Consider the following 23,038-nt stretch of genomic DNA (forward strand, 5'->3'; position numbering starts at 1 on the left):
AATCAGCTGAGACTGGGGGCTGGGGGAGCATAGAGAGGCAGCCTCACTGCACAAAATGGCTGCCAGGGCCCACTGCTCTGGATCGGGGGAGAGGAACCATCCACAGAGAAGGGGAAGTCCCTGGGAGCCAAGCCGGTAGCCCAAAAGGTAACCAATGTGCTGCCAACCAAGCCTTAGCTGCAAAAGCTCAGTGTTCTAAAGCCAAACCCAAACCCACTACCATATGGATTATACTTCCTCAGAGAGATTTTGACTTTTGTCTTCCTTAAAGCACTGCCATTTTCTTAACTACATCCAGGGTTATAATTTCATATGTGGCTTTGAATTTTGAAATACTCATTAGACATCTAAAAATAGAAATGCTGATTAAAACAAAAAAGTAAACAAACTTACTACATGATCTTTAAAATTCAAAAAAATGCAATTAATTTTTTTAAAATTAGTGTAACAATGTTACTTTAAAATAGATTCTAGTAGTGATGTGCTTTGGAAATTATTTTACCACAGAATAGATTTTAATACACCAGTAGATGATGGCAAAATAGTGTTGCTTCCTAAAAATGACTGATAGTCCTTGTTTCATGAACACTGAAAGCATCTATTTGGTATTCACCTATATCATCAAACCAACCGCTCACTGAATTCCAAATCAGAACGCAAAGTCCTGTCTGTCTTGCGGAGGATCCCTCTTGTATTTAGATGATGGAGTAGACTTTGGGCCTGAATCAAAACCTTGAGACATAGAGATTCAGGGTCTGTCCAGAGTAGAAGTCTCATAAAATATCACCCTGCAAACAGATGTGCTGGGTGCAAATTCCAATTCTGTCATTTCTTAGCATGGGACATCCTTCTCATTTTCCCTACCGTGCTTTTATACCAGCAACAGACATGCTACCTATGTCCTACCAAAGCAAGGAAAGCCTATTGCAACCTTTTCTTAAGGTGTTAGAAAAATCCTTTCTCAGATCTTAAACCCCACAGCACTTTTCTCATCCCTTGTCACATCTTCAACCTTCTTTTTCTCTCTTCTTACCAAAACAATTAGACCTCGAGAAAGCAACTTTAGTGTTTGGAATAAATTATAATCAAGCAACTGGATACCGATTTTGAGTATGAACTTAACTACAGTAAACACAATATCCAAAGTTTTCAAGCTAGAGTTGTTGATGTTCGTGGTGTGCATTTAATGCTTACATTTCATTACAATTAGTTTCTCCCATAAGAAATTCATCACTAAAATAAGTCACCACTATGAAGAACACTCATTGTATACTTATGTGCCAGGTACTGCAAAATCACCTTTTAAGGTAGGTTCTAATATTAAACCCATTTGAAAGATAAAGAAGCTGAGGCTTGGAGAGATAAAGCAACTTGCTCAAAGTCCCACAGCCAACAAGTGGCAAAGCCAGGGCGGAACTCAGGGTGGCTTCCAACGCTCATGCTGCAGCCAGTACTCGGGAAGGCTTCCCAGCCTTGGGCAACAACATATTCTATTCCTTGTAAGATGAGAAGAATAAGACAGAATATGACAAAAACTGCATTGTGTAACCACTGCAGGTCAACTGAACTCTAGAAACCATAGCCCAATTTCAGGAACCAGATCAATCCGACCACATAAGGATTTACCTGGGGCAAAGGCCATGCTGAGCTTTGCTTTCCAGTATCCTCTGGCTCTACTCTAACTTCCAGAAAAGAGACTTGGGGATTGACATGTAGCTATTATGCAAGTCTGAAATGAGAATGGGGCTACTATTTTGGTAAAAATAAGAATACCTATGGTATTCTTTACTGATAAGAATAGGAATATATATATAAACCAAATCACAGATGGCTCAGTTCATGCACCAGCCCATGTTTAAAGTGTCTTTTCAAAAAACTAAGCAAAGCACTTGGGTTCATGTCTTTGGTAATAGACTCATTTATTATAAATTATTGATCTTATAAATGGTATCAGGAAAGATGACTAACTGCTTAGGAAAATTAACTTTTGATATTCTCATCTCACAATACCATGATAAATTCCACATGGAACAAGGAATAAAATGTTTTAATAATAAACAAATTAGAAGAAAATGTAAGTTAATATCTATATGATTCTTTGATGGACAGGGACTTTTTACATGTAAAAATCCATGGAATCAATGAAAAAAATGTTAGAGGTGTGACAATACAAAGAAGATAAAAATATCTCTATGTCCCAAACACCACACAGAGTAAAAAAGGCAGAGAACAATTTGAAAAAAAATTATAATGACTATGAAAGAAAATGGGCTAGTATTTAATGGTATATATGTAGCTTAAATGGGTATATCAGTAGCTTATAAAAGTTGATATGAGGTATTTTATTGTTTATAAAGCCCCAATAGAAAAAGTGAGCAAAACACTTGAACAGCTAAAAGAAGAATCCAAATGACTAAGAAATACATGGAAATTTCACTAGTCATTAAAACAAAATAATCTGATAAATACATGTAAATAAATATAACTTCTCCATGATAAAAAAGCATTAAAAATTAAAACAGTATATGACAAAATTAGAATTCTCTGAGCATCTGTGTAAGCATGCTTATCCTACATATTTAAAAAAAGACTAGAAAAGGATATAAAAATGAAAATAATGCTTATTTATTAGAGGTAGAATTATGGGGATTAAAATGATCTTTTTTTTCTTAAGTATCCTTCTAACATCAAACCTAATACTTTGATTATGTAAGAAAAAAAAAAGAAGGAGGAAAAAAGGAGGAAATAATTTTTAACCTTCAAGAGGTTAAGAGGCAATAAAAAGTTTGGAGTAATAAGGCTCTAGTATCCAGAGCATATAAAGAACTCTGACAGCTCAACAAAAACAGGACAAACAACCCAATTAAAAGTTGGCAAAGCACTTCAATAGACATTTCTCCAAAGAAGATACACAGATGGCCAACAAGCACATGGAAAGATCATTTAGTCACTAAGGGAATGCAAATCGAAACAAGATGGATGGGTGAATAAATGGAGGGAGGGACGGAGGAGGGAAGGAAGGAAGAAAGGGAGGGATGGAGGCAGGGAGGAAGAAACAAGCCTTGAGAGGATGTGGAGAAACTGAAAGCCTCATATTTTGCTGGTGGGAGTGTAATACGATTTAGCCACCATGGAAAACAGCCTGGCGGTTCCTCAAAAAGTTAAACATAGGATTAACAAATGACTCTGCAATTCTACTCCTACATATATACCCAAAAAACTGAGAACAGGGATTTAAATAAATACTATTACACACATGTTCACAGAAGCATTATTCACAGTAGCCAAAAGGTGGGACAAAAACGCCCATTGAGGGATGAATGGACAAACCACCTCTACAGTTTAAATACAATGGAGAATTATACAGCCATAAAAAGGAATGAAATATTGCTACAAGCTAAAATGTAGATGAACCACAAAAACATCATGCTAAGTGAAAGACACCAGACACAGAAGGTCACAAAGTGCACGATTCCATTTTACATTCAGTATCCAAAACAGGGAAACCCACAGAGACAGAATGCAGACTGGCGGCGGCCAGAGGCCAGGGCGGCAGGATGGCTGGGAAGCCGCTGTGTAACGGGAATGGGCGTTCTTTGGGGTGGTGGAATGCCGTCTCGGTGACCTGGTAGAGGTGGTGGCTGCATAGTATTGTGAATGCCACTGAATTGCTCACTTGAAAATGGTCAATTTTGTCATGTGAGTTTCACCTCATTAAAGAGAAAAACAGAAAAAAATGTTTAGAATAGTCCTTCTATGGACATACATACCATCTACATGGAGACCAGTTTAAAACAGACTTGTCACACATTCTTAAGTCTGAGAGGCTTTGGACTCAGAGCGAAAATGTAGAAGGAACCTGTGAACATAGTTTCTTCTTTACATCTGCTGTGGATTGTGTGGGTCTATGTTCCCACAGATATCTTCCCATGAGATATTTTAACAGATACAATTCCTTTACTTTTATTGGAGTTGGTGTGAGAATTTGGTTTTAAAAACATAATACAAAGGCCCAAATGATAAAGTTTTAAAATTACTGATATTGTTTTTTTCTATTTTTCATATTTACTGATGATAAAGAACTTAAACTATATAATTAAAATTATTAGCCACACAAGGCAGCATACCAACATATCATAATAGCTATTTTCTACATTTCTGAAGTGTGTCAGAATGATTGTAAACAAATTTGTAATTATGAGTACAATAACTACCTTGCCTTTTTTATATCACAGCAGCAGCTAGAAGAAATAAAAATCCTTATATTGCCTGCCATGAGCAGAGAACCGAACTGAAAGTATTATATAACATAGTGTAATTACAACATATATAAATGTATATAGTTATACATTTTATATATATATTACATATTAGTGTATAAATCTGACCCTATGTCATAGGAACCAATCTTAGATTTCCACTTGGTCCAGCCAGCAGCCAAGCCAAGATGCCTGAGGGTCAGAGCGATGCACAAGACCTCAGATGATTTCAAGGACGGGAGGGAGGGAGGAAGGAAGGTCTCCACGCAGAAAAGATACAGAGATGAGGAGGGTAGGCCCTTAGTCCTGCCTTGGGCACTGCCCACCCACCCAGTTAAAGTCTCTAAGACACATTTGTTTCCTGAGAAGCACTTGAAATTTCAACTCTGCTTTGAAGGTTGGAGGGACCTTGAATTTTGGTTTCCTATTAACAATTAGGATTTTTCCATCTTGAATATCTATAGTGATACCCTTTACTTAAACTATACTAAGAATAGCTTCTATTCAGACTAGTCTTCTCAAGAATTTGATCTGTTTAATATTGCCACACATATTCCTGTATCAGACATGATGTAACATTATTTGCAATTCATATTTAAATAGATTCCGTTGCAGCAGGAATCCTGAAACGGGTAAGTTCAATGTACAGGATTCATGGATTCAATCTAGGTTAAAAAAAAACCCACCATTCTAAAAATAATCAACTCTTCTGTTTTCCTTGCAATATGTTCCTCACACCTTCCTTTCCTGGCTTTCTTTCTCTGGTTTTTGGGAGGTTGTTTTTGCTTGAGAAGTAACTGGAGGTGAGGTCTAATTTTAAGAATGCAGTGTACTTTGTATTGTATTGTACTTGTTCCCAAGAGGTGGACTCATCCTTTGCAGGAGGCAATTCTACTGAGCAGGTGAACACAGTCCCCTGACATACAAAACGAAAGAGAGGTAGAGGCAACCTCAGGGAGTTTGCTTTTTTTCCTGCCATGTGCCATTTTAAGAAATGCTGATCAAAGTGTTGTTCAAATTCAAATTTCATTCATATTTTCAGGTCTTAATTTGCAAGCCATATCCTTTCTTAAGTTAAATACATTGCTATATTCGATGAAGTGACTTTATTGAGGCTTGTCTTCAGTGGGACATCCCAGGGCTGGAGAACTATGATCATCACATTTGTATGCTTCCTCCTTCTCTAAAGAGAGGGCCTAAGGAGAGCTGTCAGCTGTCTTATTCCATCCTTGAAATGAGCTATTTAGGAGGGAAAATAAACACATGCGAGGGACAGAAGTGAAACTTCCCTACAGCATTATCCCAAACGAAAATAACCAGGCACATAGCTATGAAGAGGTAGGTCTGGTTGCCGGAGTTAGGACGTTCTGTTTGCTCTGTAACACATCAACTTTCCGTACACATACATGAAGTCAAATATTCTCTAATTACTAACACATGTGGAATACATATAAAAGAAGGTACAATGGGGGGAACTCTGAGGAAACATAATTATCCAAAGTATTTTCTAGCCTTGAACTTACTGCTGAAGACTTCCTAACGGCCAGTCCATGTGGACTTGGTGCGGCACCTGACTGGCTCCATCATCTCCTGCGGGCTGCGCCTTCCTTCTGCGTCTTTCATCCCCCGGCCCCTGCGCCTTTGTTTCTACCTCTTGCATCACCCTTCTTAATTCCTTCACTCACTCTTTCTCTCTTCCATCCCCCCTTAAACCTTCCCTAGGATGATTCTTTTGTCTTCTTACTCATCTCCTGATCTAGATACTTACTGGCCATCTCAGTTTTATCTGGAGTTCCAGCTGCCAAGTGCATATCGTAATCCTGGCCCCCTCTCGTGAGCTTGCAGGTCCCACCTAGAACTCATGAAGTCCAGAGGTCATCAAATGATCTCCACTGAAGCACTGCTCCCCCTGTTAATCCCTATGTCAATGTCGATCTCCAATATCACACGCAAGTCAGGATTCCCAGGGCTCTGTTTCGTTCCTTCACCTCCATGCTCTCTCCCTCAAACGGGCCGACCTTTACCATGGATTTTAACTTCTAAATCTCTCTTCCATCCGTCAGCTTCTTCCCACAGGGCCCCTCGCACTGTCTCAGCTCAGACTCTGATCGTTCTAAGGCTACTCAGATGGGCTTCTACATCTTTCCGAACCGCCAACCTTACCTCTGGCCAACACAGCCACAAGAGAGATAATCATTTATAAACTGCAAACAGCTGAATTAGCTCAATGACTCCCCAGATAAGCCCACATTTTAAAAAGGAGATACAAGCCCTTTAAAGTCTCTACCCTTCCAACCTCTCCAGCTTCATTCTCCCCACTCTTCCGTGCTTCCTGTATGCTAGGTGCCCTGAATTACTTTCAGATCTCTATCTTCCTGACTTTGTGCACGCTGCCCACTCTGCCTGGAATTTCTTGGTCTCTTCCACATCTAATTACTGTTTGTCTTTCAAGATCCAGCTGAAACATGATCTGTAAACATTTCTTGAGCTCACCTTCCTTAAAATCATGGCAGTACACCTCTTATCTGAGACACTTTTCAGATTGGATTGCAAATATTTATGCGCATTGACCTCCTATCAGACTACAAGCTCCTTGAGGACAAGAGCTCATTTTTTTAAATGATGTTTACAACTCCTGACCACAAACATCATACACAAGCATCATTCCTCATCCATGGTAAGTTCAGTACATGTTCACTGGAATGAATGAGTCAAACTTGAGATAGCATTAATTTTTAACTACTCTAGCTAAAAGAAAAAGAACCATTTAAAATTCATACTAAAAGAAACATCTGGAACCTGAGGGCCAACAGCAGCCTCCTCTCTGTAGTGTTCCAAGTGTTCTCTGAAAAGGAAGTTGATTGCTTCAGCCTGTTAACTGTTCCTTCTTACTCTCTTCCAGTGTCCAAAGTCTGCAATTGCATGTGTTTTAGGACTTGTTTGTTCTCAAATAAGGGAGACCCATGTCAAACCAGCTTAAACAACAGGGGAACCTCACTGGTTCTTGCAATCTGAGGAAGGATCGGACAACCAAGCAGTGGGGACGGCAAGGGGCAGCTGGGCCCCACAACACAGCAGAACCCGGGACTCAGCATTTGCTCCCACCTTGCGGCTCTGTTTGCTGCTTCTTTGCCCTCTGCTCACCACATTCTCCCCACTATGGGAAACAGCCAGAGATGGTTCCCAGGCCAGCACTCACTGTTCAAATTCTCTGTGTTTTTCCAGCCAAACATTACAGAGAAAAAGCTTTATTTGCCCAACTTTGCTAGGTGCTCAGTCCTGTCAACCAACTAGGCCCAGGGGCAGAGTCCACTGTGCAGTGCAGAAGCTCCCCTATTAACAACCATGCATATGGCAAAGAAGCTGCTTCTAGAAAAGGGTGCTGACAGCTATGTCAGGGGGTCCACTACTCGTCTTGTACGTAAGGATGGCTTAGGTACAAAGTGGTCTGGAAACTCCAATTCAAGAGATCTGAAGTTTCTCTGCCTTCCCTATATAGATAGCTTTTTTCTCCCTTTCATGTTATCTTCCTTCAAAAAATTTCAGTGTTCCTCATCTTGTGGCAAACAAACATATACTCAAACACATTATGATTTGGCTCCTTGAATTTCTAGCCAACACTGTGATTTCTCCTTCCAATCAGAATAGGGCTTCCTAGGTAACCATGAATATTTTGCATACTTCCAACAACCTGGAGAGTTCTGATCCTGGGAGTGCAGAGCTTTAAAACATATTTTGTATAGGATACGACTAATCTCCTTAAAAGTGCTTTTCACTTTTCTTTTTTCCTTTTCCTTATCTGATCAGTCCACATTATTTTTAAATCAGCAGTTTACTCAGAAGAACCCAACGTACTATAATCCCATTCCTGTTTCTAAGGAGCGATCCTTACCCCACTCTCTCTGCTGTAAGAAACCATCATAACTGATAGTAAAGAGTTCTGGTCACCTGACTGGAAAATGTTACACTGGGGGTATCATTTGGCCTATCTAGAAAGGGATGTCAGTCATACACAGAGAAAACATGATATAACATACACAGTTGCTGGATTTTCTTTTTATCATCCATTCACCAAAAATGTGTACTGAGTACTTACTATTATCTATATCCCAAATATAGCAGAAAGTTAAAGACCCATTGTTTGAAAGTCACTCACAATGCAATGGTAGAAAAAGGGATAAAGACAATGTGATAGGGAAATAGCTAGAACAGAAGAACATGTAAGAAAAGCTCATTCTACCATCACTACAGAATTTCAAAAATTGCATACCACGTGCATTACTGGATAAATGATCTGCTAGGAGAGATTACCATATTTAATGAATGTTAGGATAAGTGTTTATTCAAGTAAAACTCTGTGTAAATGTCTAGACCACAGCTGTCATGTCTGGTACAAATATTTCAACTGCTAATTTTCACTATGAGTTTCCTCTCTCATCTTACTATTACCACTTACTTCAGGAGGAAGTGAAGGCTAAGAAAAGTAGCCATATCTGTCAAACACAGAATCTAAAAACTTTTGTGGGCTTTCTCTTCTGAGAAATATTACACACATAATACATGAAACAATTATCTTCACAACAGATTACAAGGCAGCTGGCATTTTGTTGATTTTATCCTCATTTCTGAATTGTGCTCCCATGGAAAGATTTTAGGCCAAACTGAGATGCAGTCAGGTCTGAACTTGACTCCCAAGCCTTGATTTGCATGTGTTTACCTCAAGGAGAGGATTTGGGGGCAGGGGCCAGGGAAGGTAGGTAAGGAGATGGGGCTCAAGGTAGAGGTGCCTGAGTCCCAGGTGATGAGAATCACACTGATGGGGGAAGGCATAGCTCTTCACGAACACGAAGTACCACAGGCCCAATGTCTCCAAGTGTGCCAGCTAGGGCAGCAGCGGGGTCAGCACTGCCCAGCAGGGAACCTGGGGTCCGAGCGGGAGTCACGGTCATGTGCAGTGAAGTGAACTTGTTTGGGAACACATAGGAGACACTCTTTGGGACTTCCAGAAACACCTGAAGGGGACTTTGCAGGAGACTGAGACCATGTGAGCAGATGGGTGGTGACATGCTAGGGATATCTGAATGTGGGATATCTGAATGTAAGTTCCTTAACACATTTCCCAAGTGCTGACTAGTCCTCTTACTGTCTAAGGGTCCCCACTGAGATGGGGATTCCCTTACTTGAACTATGCTGTCTTGAGGTGTCCTCCTCTTTTTCATGCAAATCTTAAGGAACATTCTATCTTGTTCTTTCTCACTAGATATCCAATTAAATTCTCATCATGATAACACCTATCCTAGCTCTAACCTACACTTCAATAAGTAGATCACAGTGAAGTTACAGACTCTTAAAACAAAACAAAACATAACAAATTGAAGCTCCTGTAAAGTCCTGCTGGACTTCTGAATTTTCTAACTTAACTGCCCCCTATCTCCACTCCCACGTCTTGAGTCAGCCTCATTCTGGACTCTAAGCCCAAATCCAACTCTAAAGAGGAGACAACCAGGAGCCCTGGACAGAAGCTCATAAGCAGAGCATCTGGGCAGGCGTGCTGATGATTCTGCTGCAATATCAGGGGCTCACATCCAGGCAAGTGGCCTTCACGTGCCCCTGTGACTAAGCCTCACCTCTGACTCCATTCCTCTAGTAACTGGATTGCTGCCCCTAAGCCCGGATTCTCTATGATGCTTGTCTGCTCTGCCACACAATTCCACTGTGTTCACTGACCACTTTGCTCCCTATCAAACATCCCTAATAAAGATACCCTAGATCTTTATTCCAGGTATGCAAGGATGGTACAACATTCGAAAATCCATCAACATCATCCACCATATCAACAAAAAGAAGGACAAAAACCACATGATCATCTTAAGAGATGCCAAAAAAGCATTCAACAAAATTCAACATCCATTCATGATAAAAACTCTCAACAAAATCAGTAGAGAGGGCAAATGCCTCAACATAATAAAGGCCATATATGACAGACCACAGCCAATATTATACTTAACAGCGAGAAGCTGAAAGCTTTTCCTTTAAGATTGGGAACAAGACAAGGATACCCACTCTCCCCACTTTTATTCAAAATAGTTCTGGAGGTCCCAGTCAAGGCAATCAGACAACACTAAGAAATAAAAGGCATCCAGATTGGCAAGGAAGAAGTTAAACTGTCACTGTTTGCAGATAACATGATATTGTACATAAAAAACTGTAAAGAATCCACTCCAAAACTACTAGATCTCATATCTGAATTCAGCAAAGTTGCAGGATACAAAATTAATACACAGAAATCTGTTGCATTCCTATATATTAATGATAAACTAGCAGAAAGAGAAATCAGGAAAACAATTCCATTTACAATTGCATCAGAAAGAATAAAATAACTAGGAATAAACTAACCAAGGAGGTGAAAGACCTATACTCTGAAAACTATAAGACACTCTTAGGAGAAATTAAAGAAGACACCAATAAATGGAATTACATCCCGTGCTCATGGATAGGAAGAATTAATATTGTCAAAATGGCCATTTTGCCTAAAGCAATCTACAGATTCAATGCAATCCCTATCAAGATACCAACAGCATTCTTCAACAAACTAGAACAAATAGCTCTAAAATTCATATGGAACCACCAAAGACCCTGAATAGCCAAAGCAATCCTGAGAAGAAAGAATGAAGCGGGGGGGATTACATTCCCCAACTTCAAGCTCTACTACAAAGCCACAGTAATCAAGAAAATTTGGTACTGGCACAAGAACAGACCCATAAACCAATGGAACAGACTAGAGGGCCCAGACATAAAACCCAAGCATATATGGTCAATTAATATACGATAAAGGAGCCATGGATATACAATGGGGAAATGACAGCCTCTTCAACAACTGGTATTGGCAAAACTGGACAGCTACATGCAAGAGAATGAAACTGGATTATTGTCTAACCCCATACACAAAAGTAAACTCAAAATGGATCAAAGACTTGAATGTAAGTCATGAAACCATAAAACTCTTAGAAGACAACATAGGCAAAAATCTCTTATATATAAACATGAGCAACTTTTTCCTGAATGTATCTCCTTGGGCAAGGAAAACAAAATAAAAAATGAACAAATGGGACTACATCATGTTAAAAAGCAAATGACACCATCAGCAGAACAAAAAGGCATCCTATAATATGGGAGATATATTTGTAAATGACATATCCGACAAGGGGTTAACATCCAATATATATAAAGAACTCACATGCCTGAATGCCCAAAAAGCAAATAACCCTATTAAAAAATGGGCGGAGGATCTGAACAGACACTCCTCCAAAGAAGAAATCCAGGTGAACAACAGGCACATGAAAAGATGCTCCATGTCGCTGATTATCAGGGAAATGCAAATTAAAACCACAATGAAATGGCCAATATTGAAAAGACAAACAACAACAAGTGCTGGCGAGGATGCAGAGAAAGGGGAACTCTCCTGCACTGCTGGTGGGAATGTCAGCTAGTTCAACCATCGTGGAAAGCAGTATGGAGGTTCCTCAAAAAACTCAAAATAGAAATACCATTTGACCCAGGAATTCCACTCTTAGGAATTTGCCCTAAGAATGCAGGAGCCCAGTTTGAAAAAGACATATGTACCCCTATGGTTATCGCAGCACTATTTACAATAGCCAAGAAATGGAAGCAACCTAAGTGTCCATCAGTAGATGAATGGATAAAGAAGATGTGGTACATATACACAGTGGAATATTATTCAGCCATAAGAAGAAAACAAATCCTACCATTTGCAACAACATGGATGGAGCTAGAGGGTATTATGCTCAGTGAAATAAGCCAGGTGGAGAAAGACAGTACCAAATGATTTCACTCATCTGTGGAGCCTAAGAACAAAGGAAAAACTGAAGGAACAAAACAGCAGCAGAATCACAGAACCCAAGAGTGGACTAACACTTGCCAAAGGGAAAGGGACTGGGGAGGATGGGTGAGAAGGGAGGGAAAAGGGGAATAAGGGGCACTATGATTAGTACACATAATATAGGGGGGGTCAAGGGGAAGGCAGCATAACACAGAGAAGACACATAGTGACTCTACAGCATCTTACTATGCTGATGGACAGTGACTGTAATGGGGTATGTGGTGGGGACTTGATAATGGGGGAAATCTAGTAACCACAATGTTGCTCATGTGATGGTACATTCATGATACAGAAAAAAAAACAGAACAAAAAAGATACCATAGATCTTAGATGACATTTGGACCATCCGTGCACACCACTGATCCCTCCGCATGGAACTGACCTCTCATGCCTATATGTGCCCCTTTTTGTACACTCTTCTGGCTGCTGCCTGAGCCTCAGTTAAGGCCAAGTTAAGGAAAATAACTATCCCAAGAGCCATGTGGGGCTACTGTGTGGCACTACCCAAGCCTGCACACTGTGGGGGTCGTGACTCTGGCCTTGGGTGATGCTGGAGCCCAGAGGGTTTGCCAGCAGAAAAGAGCTAGTTTCTGGATCAGGGGGTGACCAGCAAGGTGAGGCCCAGGTATGCCAGGACCATCTCTGCTGTTCAAGAATTTGAATTTTTGAAAAGTTACTAAAATAGGTATCACCTATATATATATCCTTCACACTTCTTTACAAATCATAGGCCCATCGTTAGAGACTCACCTCCAAAATGTGTAGTTAGGATAAGTGTTTGGTTATCCTATGTGCAATTCTGAGGTTGCACAGTGTCAGGCTATATTTGGATTCATAAATCTCTTGGTTACTGAGACATCATTAACTGTGTGGGCCACAGTATGTTCAAGGCTGAGCCTCAATGGGATGTGAAGACCAAGGTGACTGACACAGGTGCAGGTGGCGGGCATGGGTGTGGGGAGGCAGGGTCTCACTGCAGGCTCTGGGCAGCACATCTGAGTGGTAGCCAGTTGAAAGAAGTGATTGTGTGAACTAGGATAACAAATTTAAAGACCCTGAAATGATTTATAGCCTTTAGAATTGCTTTCTGGGCTGTCTGAACCACAACAATAAAGTTCTTAAATTCACGCCACCAGCACTGCAATAAAAATGGAGAAAGGGCAAGGAGCCAGAGGAGTTCTAAAGCAGGCCTGGCCACCCTGGCCACCTCCTTGGTGCTGCACGCTGGTGGTTTCAAGGGGACACCACTTCTGCCAGGTGCCCAAACGATGGGGCAGGGCTGCTCTCCCCATCCCATTCTGCCAGCAGTTTGGTACTTATTGTCCCCTCACAGATGGCCCTCAGTGTACATTTTCATTTGCTTTAATCTGATCAACACCGCTAGAGGCGGCACAGGGAAACATCCAGGGACTGGGGTCACTCTGACCTTGTATCTTGGACATACAGTATTCGATCTCCACACTACAAAAGGATACATGGATACCAAGTGAAGACAATGTCTGGAGAACCCCCTGAAAACCACTAATTGGAAGTTAAAGAGGAAAGAGTGGCTTCCTGGTTAATTTTCACAAAGGCGCACTGGAACCCAGCAGATTACTAAAGATTGAGCTCATTCAGCGCCCAGCCTCTCTCCCAGCCGGGCTGTCCTCAAGCACACTCCCTGCTCCTTCCCTGCCCTGTGCAGCAATGCCACTCCTAGGCCCTGCCGGGTCAGCGTCAAAGGTCAGACTACTCCATTAGGTGGTGATAAGCGGGGGCATGAGGCAGAACAAGGTGTTCGGTGACTGAACTAAGTGTGTTTTAGTTTGCCTAACACTGGTAGCAAACAGGGCTGCTAGGTGACAGCAGTGAAATGCATCCCTCATGGACTGCTTTAAGGAAGGTAGGGAAAAACAAATATCCAGGCTAAAAATAGTTTCCTTAGAATTGCTTTCTGGGCTGTCTAAACCACAACAATAAAAGTTCTTACACTCATGCCACCAGAAGTGCAGTAAAAATGAAGAAAGGTAAGGAAGCCAGAAGAGTTCTAAAGCAGGCCTGGCCACCCCGGCCACCTCCTTGGTGCTGCACGCCGTCGGTTTCAAGGGGACACAACTTCTGATAAGCTCTCCCAAGATTAGCTATAGTTGGCTTTTCACTGCTGGCCAATCTTTAAGCTCAGGTAACTACTGCCTATTTAGCTCAGTCAAAAGAAAGAAGACCAGGGAGTGATTTGGTAGAAGACAGAGATGGTATCCCATCTGTACGTAGCTTTTTCTCAACACACAAACCAGACAACAGCCATATCATCTATATAGCTCTGTAGACCAGTATCTGTGCTGCTTTACAAAGTATTTTGATTTTTCCTGATTAAAAATTTACTCAAGTTGCAGGAGAACATGCATCATTTCAGAATGACAGTTTTATATGCAGTCATTCTGCTTCTCTTTATTACCAGAACTTCCGAGTCATTTGCACTTGGCTGCCAAGCCTAAGACTACTCGCTGTTCTGAGGTCATTCTTTATTTTGATAAACAAGACTGGCTGATTGTGAAAGTTATTGTTGTTTATTCTAATGGCAAACAACTTTTTTTAGGACTCCATGCAGTTTTCAAAGCATTTCACATATATATGCTCACCTAATTTTTGCAGCCACCTTTAAGGATGACATTAGTACTCTTGGTTGGTAGATGAGGACATGGAGGCTCAGCTGTCTCCAAAGACAGACTGCCCGGAACCACAGGAGGCAGCCCGGTGCAGAGGACTCTGTCCAAAAAAGGTGATGGTAGTTTGCTCAATTAGGTTAGTTCCTTGCAGAATTTGTACTGGGACAATGCAGAGGGCTGCCCAGAAAAGACTGTGGCTAGTACAGAAAGAGGTGGTGATGTTAATGTGTATAAATCACGTGCAGGATAAAGACATGGCCAGGAGAAACAAGGAGAGAGACAGAGCGGAGGCGACCTCATGCAGAAGGCCTCTGGCCCTTAGACCTGCCTCAGTTTTGAACAACTTTTAGGTGTATCCTTGAAGAAATCCCCCTTGTCTGAAAGTGGCCACCATGTGTGAAGCTGTTCTGGCAATTAAATTGCCTAACAATACACAAGTATTTTTAAAGAAAATTCACAGAATCAGGACTGTGTATGTCTCATTCACAAAGTATCAGAAGGAAGACAGACATACAAAGCTTGCTATTCTGTCTCCTTGGTAAATCTTCCCAGACCAGTGGTGTCCTTCCTCTGAATCTACAGCCCTAGACATGTGCCTTTTATTTTAAGTCAATGAAAGTTCACTGAGCAACAATCATGTGCAAGAAACTATGCAGCCCGTTTGTTAGGCTTAGTCATACTGTCATCTTTCTGCTACTTCACTTCTTCTGTGTTATGTGCCTCCGTAGAAACTGGGATCTTTCTTCAACAGCCTTGTGGTCCCAATTAGCCCTATACATAACACAGGAACTAAAGAACCAATTAATGAATGTATTTGTGGCATGCCTCTGCATGAAGTTCAGGGAAGTCTAAAAATGGTAGTGCTTGAGAAGCTACTGAGTTCAGGTGAAGGAGAAAACAAGGGAAGATCTATAAATCTACTGACTTGTAAAATGAGGTCAGAGGCCTGAACATTTGACCCATGTGCCTAATTAGACCAAGGGCAGCATCTGACTCAAGTGGAACCTGTCCACCAGCTGGTCAGTGAGCTTGGACCTGGTGAGAAAAGTTGGATTAGGTCAACCAGATGCCTTTGTTGAGGGTGTCAGAAATAGGGGAAAGATCAGAAATTGGTGTTGATTTGAAAGCTGGAACCTGAAGGTCCTGGGCAGGTGCTCTGAACTCTGCAAAATATGGAAAAAGCAGAAGCTATATGGGGGAAGGTGGGGAGAGAGAAAGCGAGTACGAGAAAATAAGACAGAATAGAGAAGCAGAAACGGGTAGGCACGCCACAGGAAGAGTGATGGAGAGAAAGGCCAGGCCCAGCCTCCGATCCAGCTCTTTCTGAACCGTCCCTGGTTTGTCCAGCTTCGCCTCTGCTGTATCAAGTGTATTTCTTGGAACTACAAGAACCCTGACTGGAACACCTCCCACTGTGAGGTCTTTCTCTCCCTTCTCCCTGCTGTTGTAACAAAAAAAATAATTTCGAGAAATATTTTTTCCTAAGAAATAAGCCATTCTCCACTAAACAATAACCCAGAGGGTCTCACCTGGGGGGCAGTTCTGCCTGGCAATGTCTGGAGACATTTTTGATCATAAGGGGGGGTGGGATTGGGTGTGAGTAGAGGCAATTCTGCTGACCATCTTCCAATGCACAAGACAGCCTCTTCAACAAAGAAGTATCTGGTCCAAAATACTAGCAGTGCAGAGGTTGAAAAACCCTGCCCTAGACCAAAGGGGTGGTGACACACAGCATATTCCACCTGCTGTATTCAAGGGTCACATGTCATTTGATAGAGATGGAAAAAGTCAAGACTGGGAAAATCTTAAAATGTTCAGAGATATGTGTTAGGGTGTTGAGATGATTGGTGAATCCCCACCCTTTTTATTTTCAAAGTTTTATGCATTGCCATTTTTATTTGGTACAATTTAAAAAAGCAAAAACAAATAAACAGACCAAAAAAAAAAAAAAAGAAGAAGAAGAAGAAGGGAGGGAAAGCCTAGAGGAAGGGAGGAAGGAAGGGGGAGTCATGTGGACCACCTCGCCCACAGCTTTCCCCACTGCCCTGCACTGAAGGGTTACCACCAGGAAACCCCCAAGACTCACCTCTACTCAGAGGTGGGGCCCGCCCCGCTGACAAGGTGCCTCTCCTGGTGAAGTCCCTCTTGAGAATTCTGTTAAAAATGATGATAAATGTTCCAGTATACCTACTGATGCCAAATCTTTAAAAATTGCAAGGGGTTGGGCACAAAGACATGACTATTAGGAAGCTCAAGTAGGGCTCAGGAGGGCAGAGAATAGCCTTTGGTATCCATAGTTTTCAGTATGCTCACCTCTGGCGTCTCAGCCCCACTGGACCCTGACTAACATTCCACGAGCTCGGGAACCCCAGTCCGTGACTTTATGAATAGGATGGGGGAAAAGCAGCAGCCTCTGGAACAAGGTGTACATGAACAGAACTGGTTTGGGGACACCACCAGCCAGCCCCTACTGTGACACCAGGGATAATTTTCACCACTACCCACTCCTTGTTGTCAAATGAAATCTGTTCTACTCAAGTCCACTTGACTTTACAGTCCATCTCCACAATTCAAAATTACTTGGTCAGCATCCCCAAATCAAGTGTTCATAGTTGAAGAAAATGGTTACATTTCCTTTCACTCTTCTTTGCTCTTTCTCCTACCCCAGGCCAAGGAATATTTGAGAAATTGTGTTACAGGAGAAAGCAAATACCATGTACCATAATTCTGTAAGTTGCATGGACTTAAATGATCACTGTACTCATAAATGTATTGAAACACAGATATCCAGGTTCATATATTGACATACATACCGACATTTATTTTCTTAACTTTTCTCCTTATTCAGCACATGCATATAGTACAATACTCCAAAGGTATCAAAGCAAATACAGTGACCCCAGCTCCCCTCTCCAGAGGTAATCACTTTCATGTAACAAAAAACAAAGGTATTTTTTGTTACATGGAATTTAGGACTACATGTGCCCTTCTGCACTTTAAGGTGCCTATAGATTAAGAGGCAAAGATGCTCTGGGAGAAGGTTCTAATCTGGGAGAATGACAAAATGGCACAAAATGACAGTTTCTAACCTGAACATCTATCTTCCTTCAGGGCACAAAATGATATTTGTCATCAAGAAAAAAATTTTCCCATTTGTCTAACATCAAGTTTAAGTCTCCCTGCAACACCTTAGAATCTGTTCTTGTTTAAAAATAACACCCAATTTGTTCAAAAATCAACACCCAATTTTTCGACTACTTGTTTATTTCAGAGAGTAGCCTTGGTCTTTTACTCATACTAGAACTTCTCCATTTTTGGTGGTTAGACAAAGAAAGGGCCAGAGCTTTTTTGGAGCATCTAGCAATATTTAATGTATGTGTTTAGAGAATAAAGTAAATCTTGAGGTCAAGCTAGGCATCAGTGAGTACAAAGTCAGGTAACACTTCACAGTCACCACAGGAGTCAGAGGATTTTAATGGGAAGAGAATGGGAGGATTCAGGTGCTCAAGGACGAAAAACTACCTTTGGGGGATTTTAGAATGTGTGAGCACAAGTCTTAAAAAAACTAAATGTGTCTCCCTCCCCATATCAGGCAAACTATGGGCCAAATCTAGCCTACCACCTGTTTTTGTAAATAAAGCCTAATTGGAACACATCCATGCTCATTTGATTTCATCTATGGCTCTTGCACAACACTACAGTTGAGTAGATGTGACAGAGACTGTATGACCCGCAAAGTCTAAACTATTTACTATCTGGCACTTAACAGAAAAGTTTGCTGCTCCTTATTCTAGATATTTCCTGAGAATCATTATACAGTGAGCCATTACTAAATAATGTGTCCTTTTCCTCAAAGCTATGATAGCAAGGTTTACCTTTAGTTGTCAGTAATGAAGACCTGAAAAATAGTGGCTTAAGTAAGATACTTCAATCTCACATAAAAGTCCAGGACTGAATTGACACTTCAGTGTCAGAGACCCACGCTGTACTCCACATAGCCTCCACTGCCAAGGCACACAATGGTCCAAAACGGCTGCCAAAGTACCAGCCATTAAAGTCATATCCAGGTAGCAAGAAGGAAGAAAAACCACCTCAATCCAACTTTTAAGGAAACTTCTGGAAATATCACTAAACACTTCTACTTGTAAATCATTGGCTAAACTTGGCCATACAGATACACTTACTTGTAGTGGCAACTCGGAAGTGTAGACTTTTAGTTGTTTGGCAAGTTGCTTAGATAAAAAAATCAAAGTTAAGTCATTTTTAAAATGGGGGTTGGATACTGAAAGATAATTAGCAGTTTCTGCCACAGGAACCTTACTTCAATCACCAAGCCCCTTGTTAAGATAGGTGCAGGCTCTGAGCAGGCCAATCATTTGGCATAGCTCCAACACGACAGGCCTTAAATATCTGTCTAACATTTATATAAGACATGGTAAGATCAGTAGCAGTGAGAATTATTTCTTGCTTTTGGCTGGCTGTTTTCAAATTTCCAATCAAAAGTACTCTCTCAGAAGGAATTGGATAAATTCTCCTTTGCCAGTTAGAATGTGGTTGTGTGTGTAGAACTGTGTCAAGAGTATTCCTATATAGTCCAGTGATGTGTGTGTATTTTAATGGACTGTCAGCCTTCCTGGTCTGTCCCTGCATCCACAGGACCATGACACTACCTGACTCCCATTGCAATATCCAGTTCCCATGCCCAGTCAGCAGTTACCCCACTCACTGCAAATCCCCTATGAGCCAGAAAGACTCAGAATGTATCCCCTGCCCCAAACCATACCTATCCCCACACCCAGGGCAAAAACATCTCTCTGTGACTTTTAGGTTTTGTTAAGCTCCGATTGAAAAGGACTGCTCATCTCATTTTTAACACTGGTGGTACGAGAGGCAGAGGTAAATCTAAGGCAATATGAAGAAGCAAGAGCTTGAGAAAGTTAAGAATGGATTCTGAATCCTTGATTCCAGAGCATTTTCTGCACATTAAACAAGAATGGAAAACATATGACAAATCACATGTCTTTTTAATACTTAGCAGTCTTGTTCCCCTACTTTTCCTCCCCTTCCGGAGTGAGTAACCAGACTTTCAGTATCAACATGTAAACTGGAAATTTCTCTTTCACATAAAAGTCTAGGGGTGAATATGTACTCTACTGTGTCAGGGACCCAGGCTGCCCCATACACTTTACTTCTGTATAGTTAGGAGACAGTTATCTGTGGGCTCCAAAATATATTTAAAGGATGCCAAAAGCAGTTCAAATCATGTAAAAGCCAAATGGGAGGAAATGAAGAGAAGAAACACACAGAATGGCATATCTCAGAAAATACCAGCAAAAAAACATTTCTCAGAGCTAAAGGTTACAATCTGAAGTGCAAAGACTGTATCACTGGTAAGTGTTGTACAAGGTACAACTTCTGTTTGTAACAAGGGTAGATTTAGTGTGGGAGGCAGACCTACACAAAGAACCAAAGAGATCAATGAGCCATATCTACATTCTTGGCACTGGAGAAAAAGAAAGCTTTACTGTTGTGAAAACCATGTCTGAATGACTCCCTTAGCCCCTCCCTGCCATGTCAACCCCCAAACCTCATGCAAATCTCTGGTTCAGAAAATCTAATGCATTCAAATATGTGACAAAAAGGTATTTGTATGTATACCACTGATATATCAATTTAAAAATAGTAGAAAAGGTAAGGACAATGTCAGAGAAACTTAACAAGCAAGTCATAGAAAAATGTTGCCAGTGGATCACATGACATTTTTGGCCAAATATTTTGCAATAGATTTTAAAAACCAAATGAAGCAATTTTTCTATAAAGGAAAATCACAAAGGAGAAATGATTTAGAGAAGAGATGGCAAGAAAACAGGAGGAACTGAAATGTGAGCTTGCAGAACTCAGAAAAGGGGCAGAACAAAGTAACTGAAGACAGAAAAGGAATGTGTACAAGAAGAGATTGTAGAAAACACAGTGAGGGACAGAGAAGATAACAACGAGGGAGCATTCAAGATGAAATAGAAATAACTTTAAAACATTAGAAGAGAAAATATTAGAGAAGTCAGGCAAATAAGAGCCTATTCATGCATAAACTGGAATGAAACAGAACGGAACAGTGGATCAGAACAAACCCTTAAAGATGTAAGTCAAGAAAACTCTCCTAAAACCAAAGCAGAGTCAAATGTGATTAGGGAGAGACAACAGTATCAGTTGATTCTTGAACTACATGGGTTTGTATTGCTTGGGTTCACTTATACATGGATTTTTTTCAATAAATATAATGGAAAACCTTTTGGAGTTTGTGACAGCTTGGAAAAAATTGCAGATGACTTGTGTAGCCTAAAAATATTGAAAAAATTAAGAAAAAGGTATGGCATGAATGTATAAAATATATGCAGCTACTAGTCTATTTTATCATTTACTACCATAAAATACATACAAATCTCTTATAAAAAGTTAAAATTTATCAAAAATTTATGCATATAAATATTTATAGACTGTACATGGCCTCATTTGCAGTTGAGAGGAATATAAACAAATGTAAAGATGCAGTATTAAATCATAACTGCATAAAATTAATGGTAGTACATACTGTATTATTGTTATGATTTTGTAGCCACCTCCTGTTGATAATGTAGTAAGCTCAAGTTTCAAGATGATTCATCTTGCAAACAGGTGATGTAAACTTACAGTATTGATAAATACAGTACAGTATTGTAAATGCATTTTCTTTATAATTTTTTCAACATTTTCTTTTCTCTAGCTTACTTTACTGTAAGACTACAGCATAAAAATATATAACATGCAAAATGTCTTAATCAACTGTTTGTGGTATCAGTAAGGCCTCTAGTCAACAGCAGGCTATCAGTCATTAAGTTTTTGGATCGTCAAAAGTTATGTGCGGATTTTCGACTACACAGGAACCAGTGTCCCTAACCTCCGTGTCGTTCAAGGGTCAACTGTTCAAGGGAAAACAGGTCAACACTGATACGGACACTGATTAACTTATTAAACTTTATCTTAGGACTTAATATAGGTTTTGGCCTGTGATTAAGTGCTTAATAAATATTCACCAAGAGACTAATGTAACTTTCTTCTCCACAAACTCCTCTTTCAGCCTCACCTCCTCTGTTCCTGGAATGTGATATGGTAAGAAATCACTTCAGAAAACAATACTGAAAAACTCCAAGATCTTTAAAACATTATTTTTCATAGTTTTTCTTTATGAAGGCAGGAAAGATTAAAAATGCATTTTAGAAATATTTTCAGAAAGGATTGATATATAAGGCTTCACTGATAAGGTATACATTCACTATATATATTCAGAAGACTTGCATTCAGAAGGCATATGTATTGGGTTTCAGCAAAATTTTATATGTTTCCATAGACATTTGTCACACAAGAGGCAAAAAGGATAAAAATCAGAAAGCTTTTTACTTACTTTGGATGTTCAAACTTGTCTATAAGATCAACTTTTTCGACCAGGTCTCCTCCAATTGTTCGTACTAAGTCATAGAAATCGTTTTCTGTGTATTTCTCAGAGGGCAGCCAGAATGCAATGTCATTTATCACAGCAGGATATTTGCTAAGAGGCTAACAAAATGAGAAGAAAAGATAGATTGATTTGTTAGTTGGATGAAAATGTTTAAATTCTTCACAGAAAGTTATACTTGGCTAACTAGAAAATGCTGGTAAAACATTATTTCAGCACTTCAATTTTTAGGAACAAAGTGAACGTAAAAAATAAGTCAATATTCAAAATTAGAAAATTCCATTAAAAACGTTATAGATTCTTATCACATTCATATGTAACAGTATCATATATTATATCTCCATTAATGTTCAATTCAGTACAAAGCAATTTGAATATATCATATTTCAGCTTTTTCTATTTGAATACTAGAGGAGAAAAGTTCAAATTTAATTAACAAGCAATTCATTAACTTCTTGGGATACTTCCAGGAAACCATTTGAATAGAGAAATAAGTAAGGGCTTGTCAAAACTGCTATTTCAATTAGTAATGTCATTATTTGTTAGTATTTCTAATTATTAAGATAAAGGACTGGGCCAGTAAGTAGCCATTTAGGGAGTTATATTTCAAATTATGCCTCTCAGGATGTGATAAACAGAAATGTAGCCATTTCCCCTATTGTATCCTGTTTTTTTCCAGTGATTAGAGTTCACTAGTTCATCTTTATTTGGATAGATAGATAAAATGAGATACTTTCAGAAGTTA

At 40.1% G+C, this 23,038-nt stretch overlaps 1 protein-coding gene across 8 annotated transcripts in view; it reads right to left on the reverse strand.

The window, feature by feature from the left end:
- The window catches only part of FARS2 (phenylalanyl-tRNA synthetase 2, mitochondrial), a 590,279-nt gene that overhangs the window by 144,773 nt on the left and 422,468 nt on the right, over positions 1–23,038 (reverse strand). For all 8 annotated transcript variants that reach the window (XR_008994479.1, XM_057494339.1, XM_036921241.2 and 5 more), the window contains one exon: positions 22,243–22,394. Coding sequence is in view for 7 of the 8 variants with exons in the window: in XM_057494339.1 (XP_057350322.1) it covers positions 22,243–22,394 (152 nt within the window). In the remaining variant the exon portion in view is untranslated. The remainder of the gene's footprint in view (positions 1–22,242; positions 22,395–23,038) is intronic.

The sequence above is a fragment of the Manis pentadactyla genome, chromosome 16 (assembly GCF_030020395.1).
Source record: "Manis pentadactyla isolate mManPen7 chromosome 16, mManPen7.hap1, whole genome shotgun sequence".
Lineage (NCBI taxonomy): Eukaryota > Metazoa > Chordata > Mammalia > Pholidota > Manidae > Manis > Manis pentadactyla.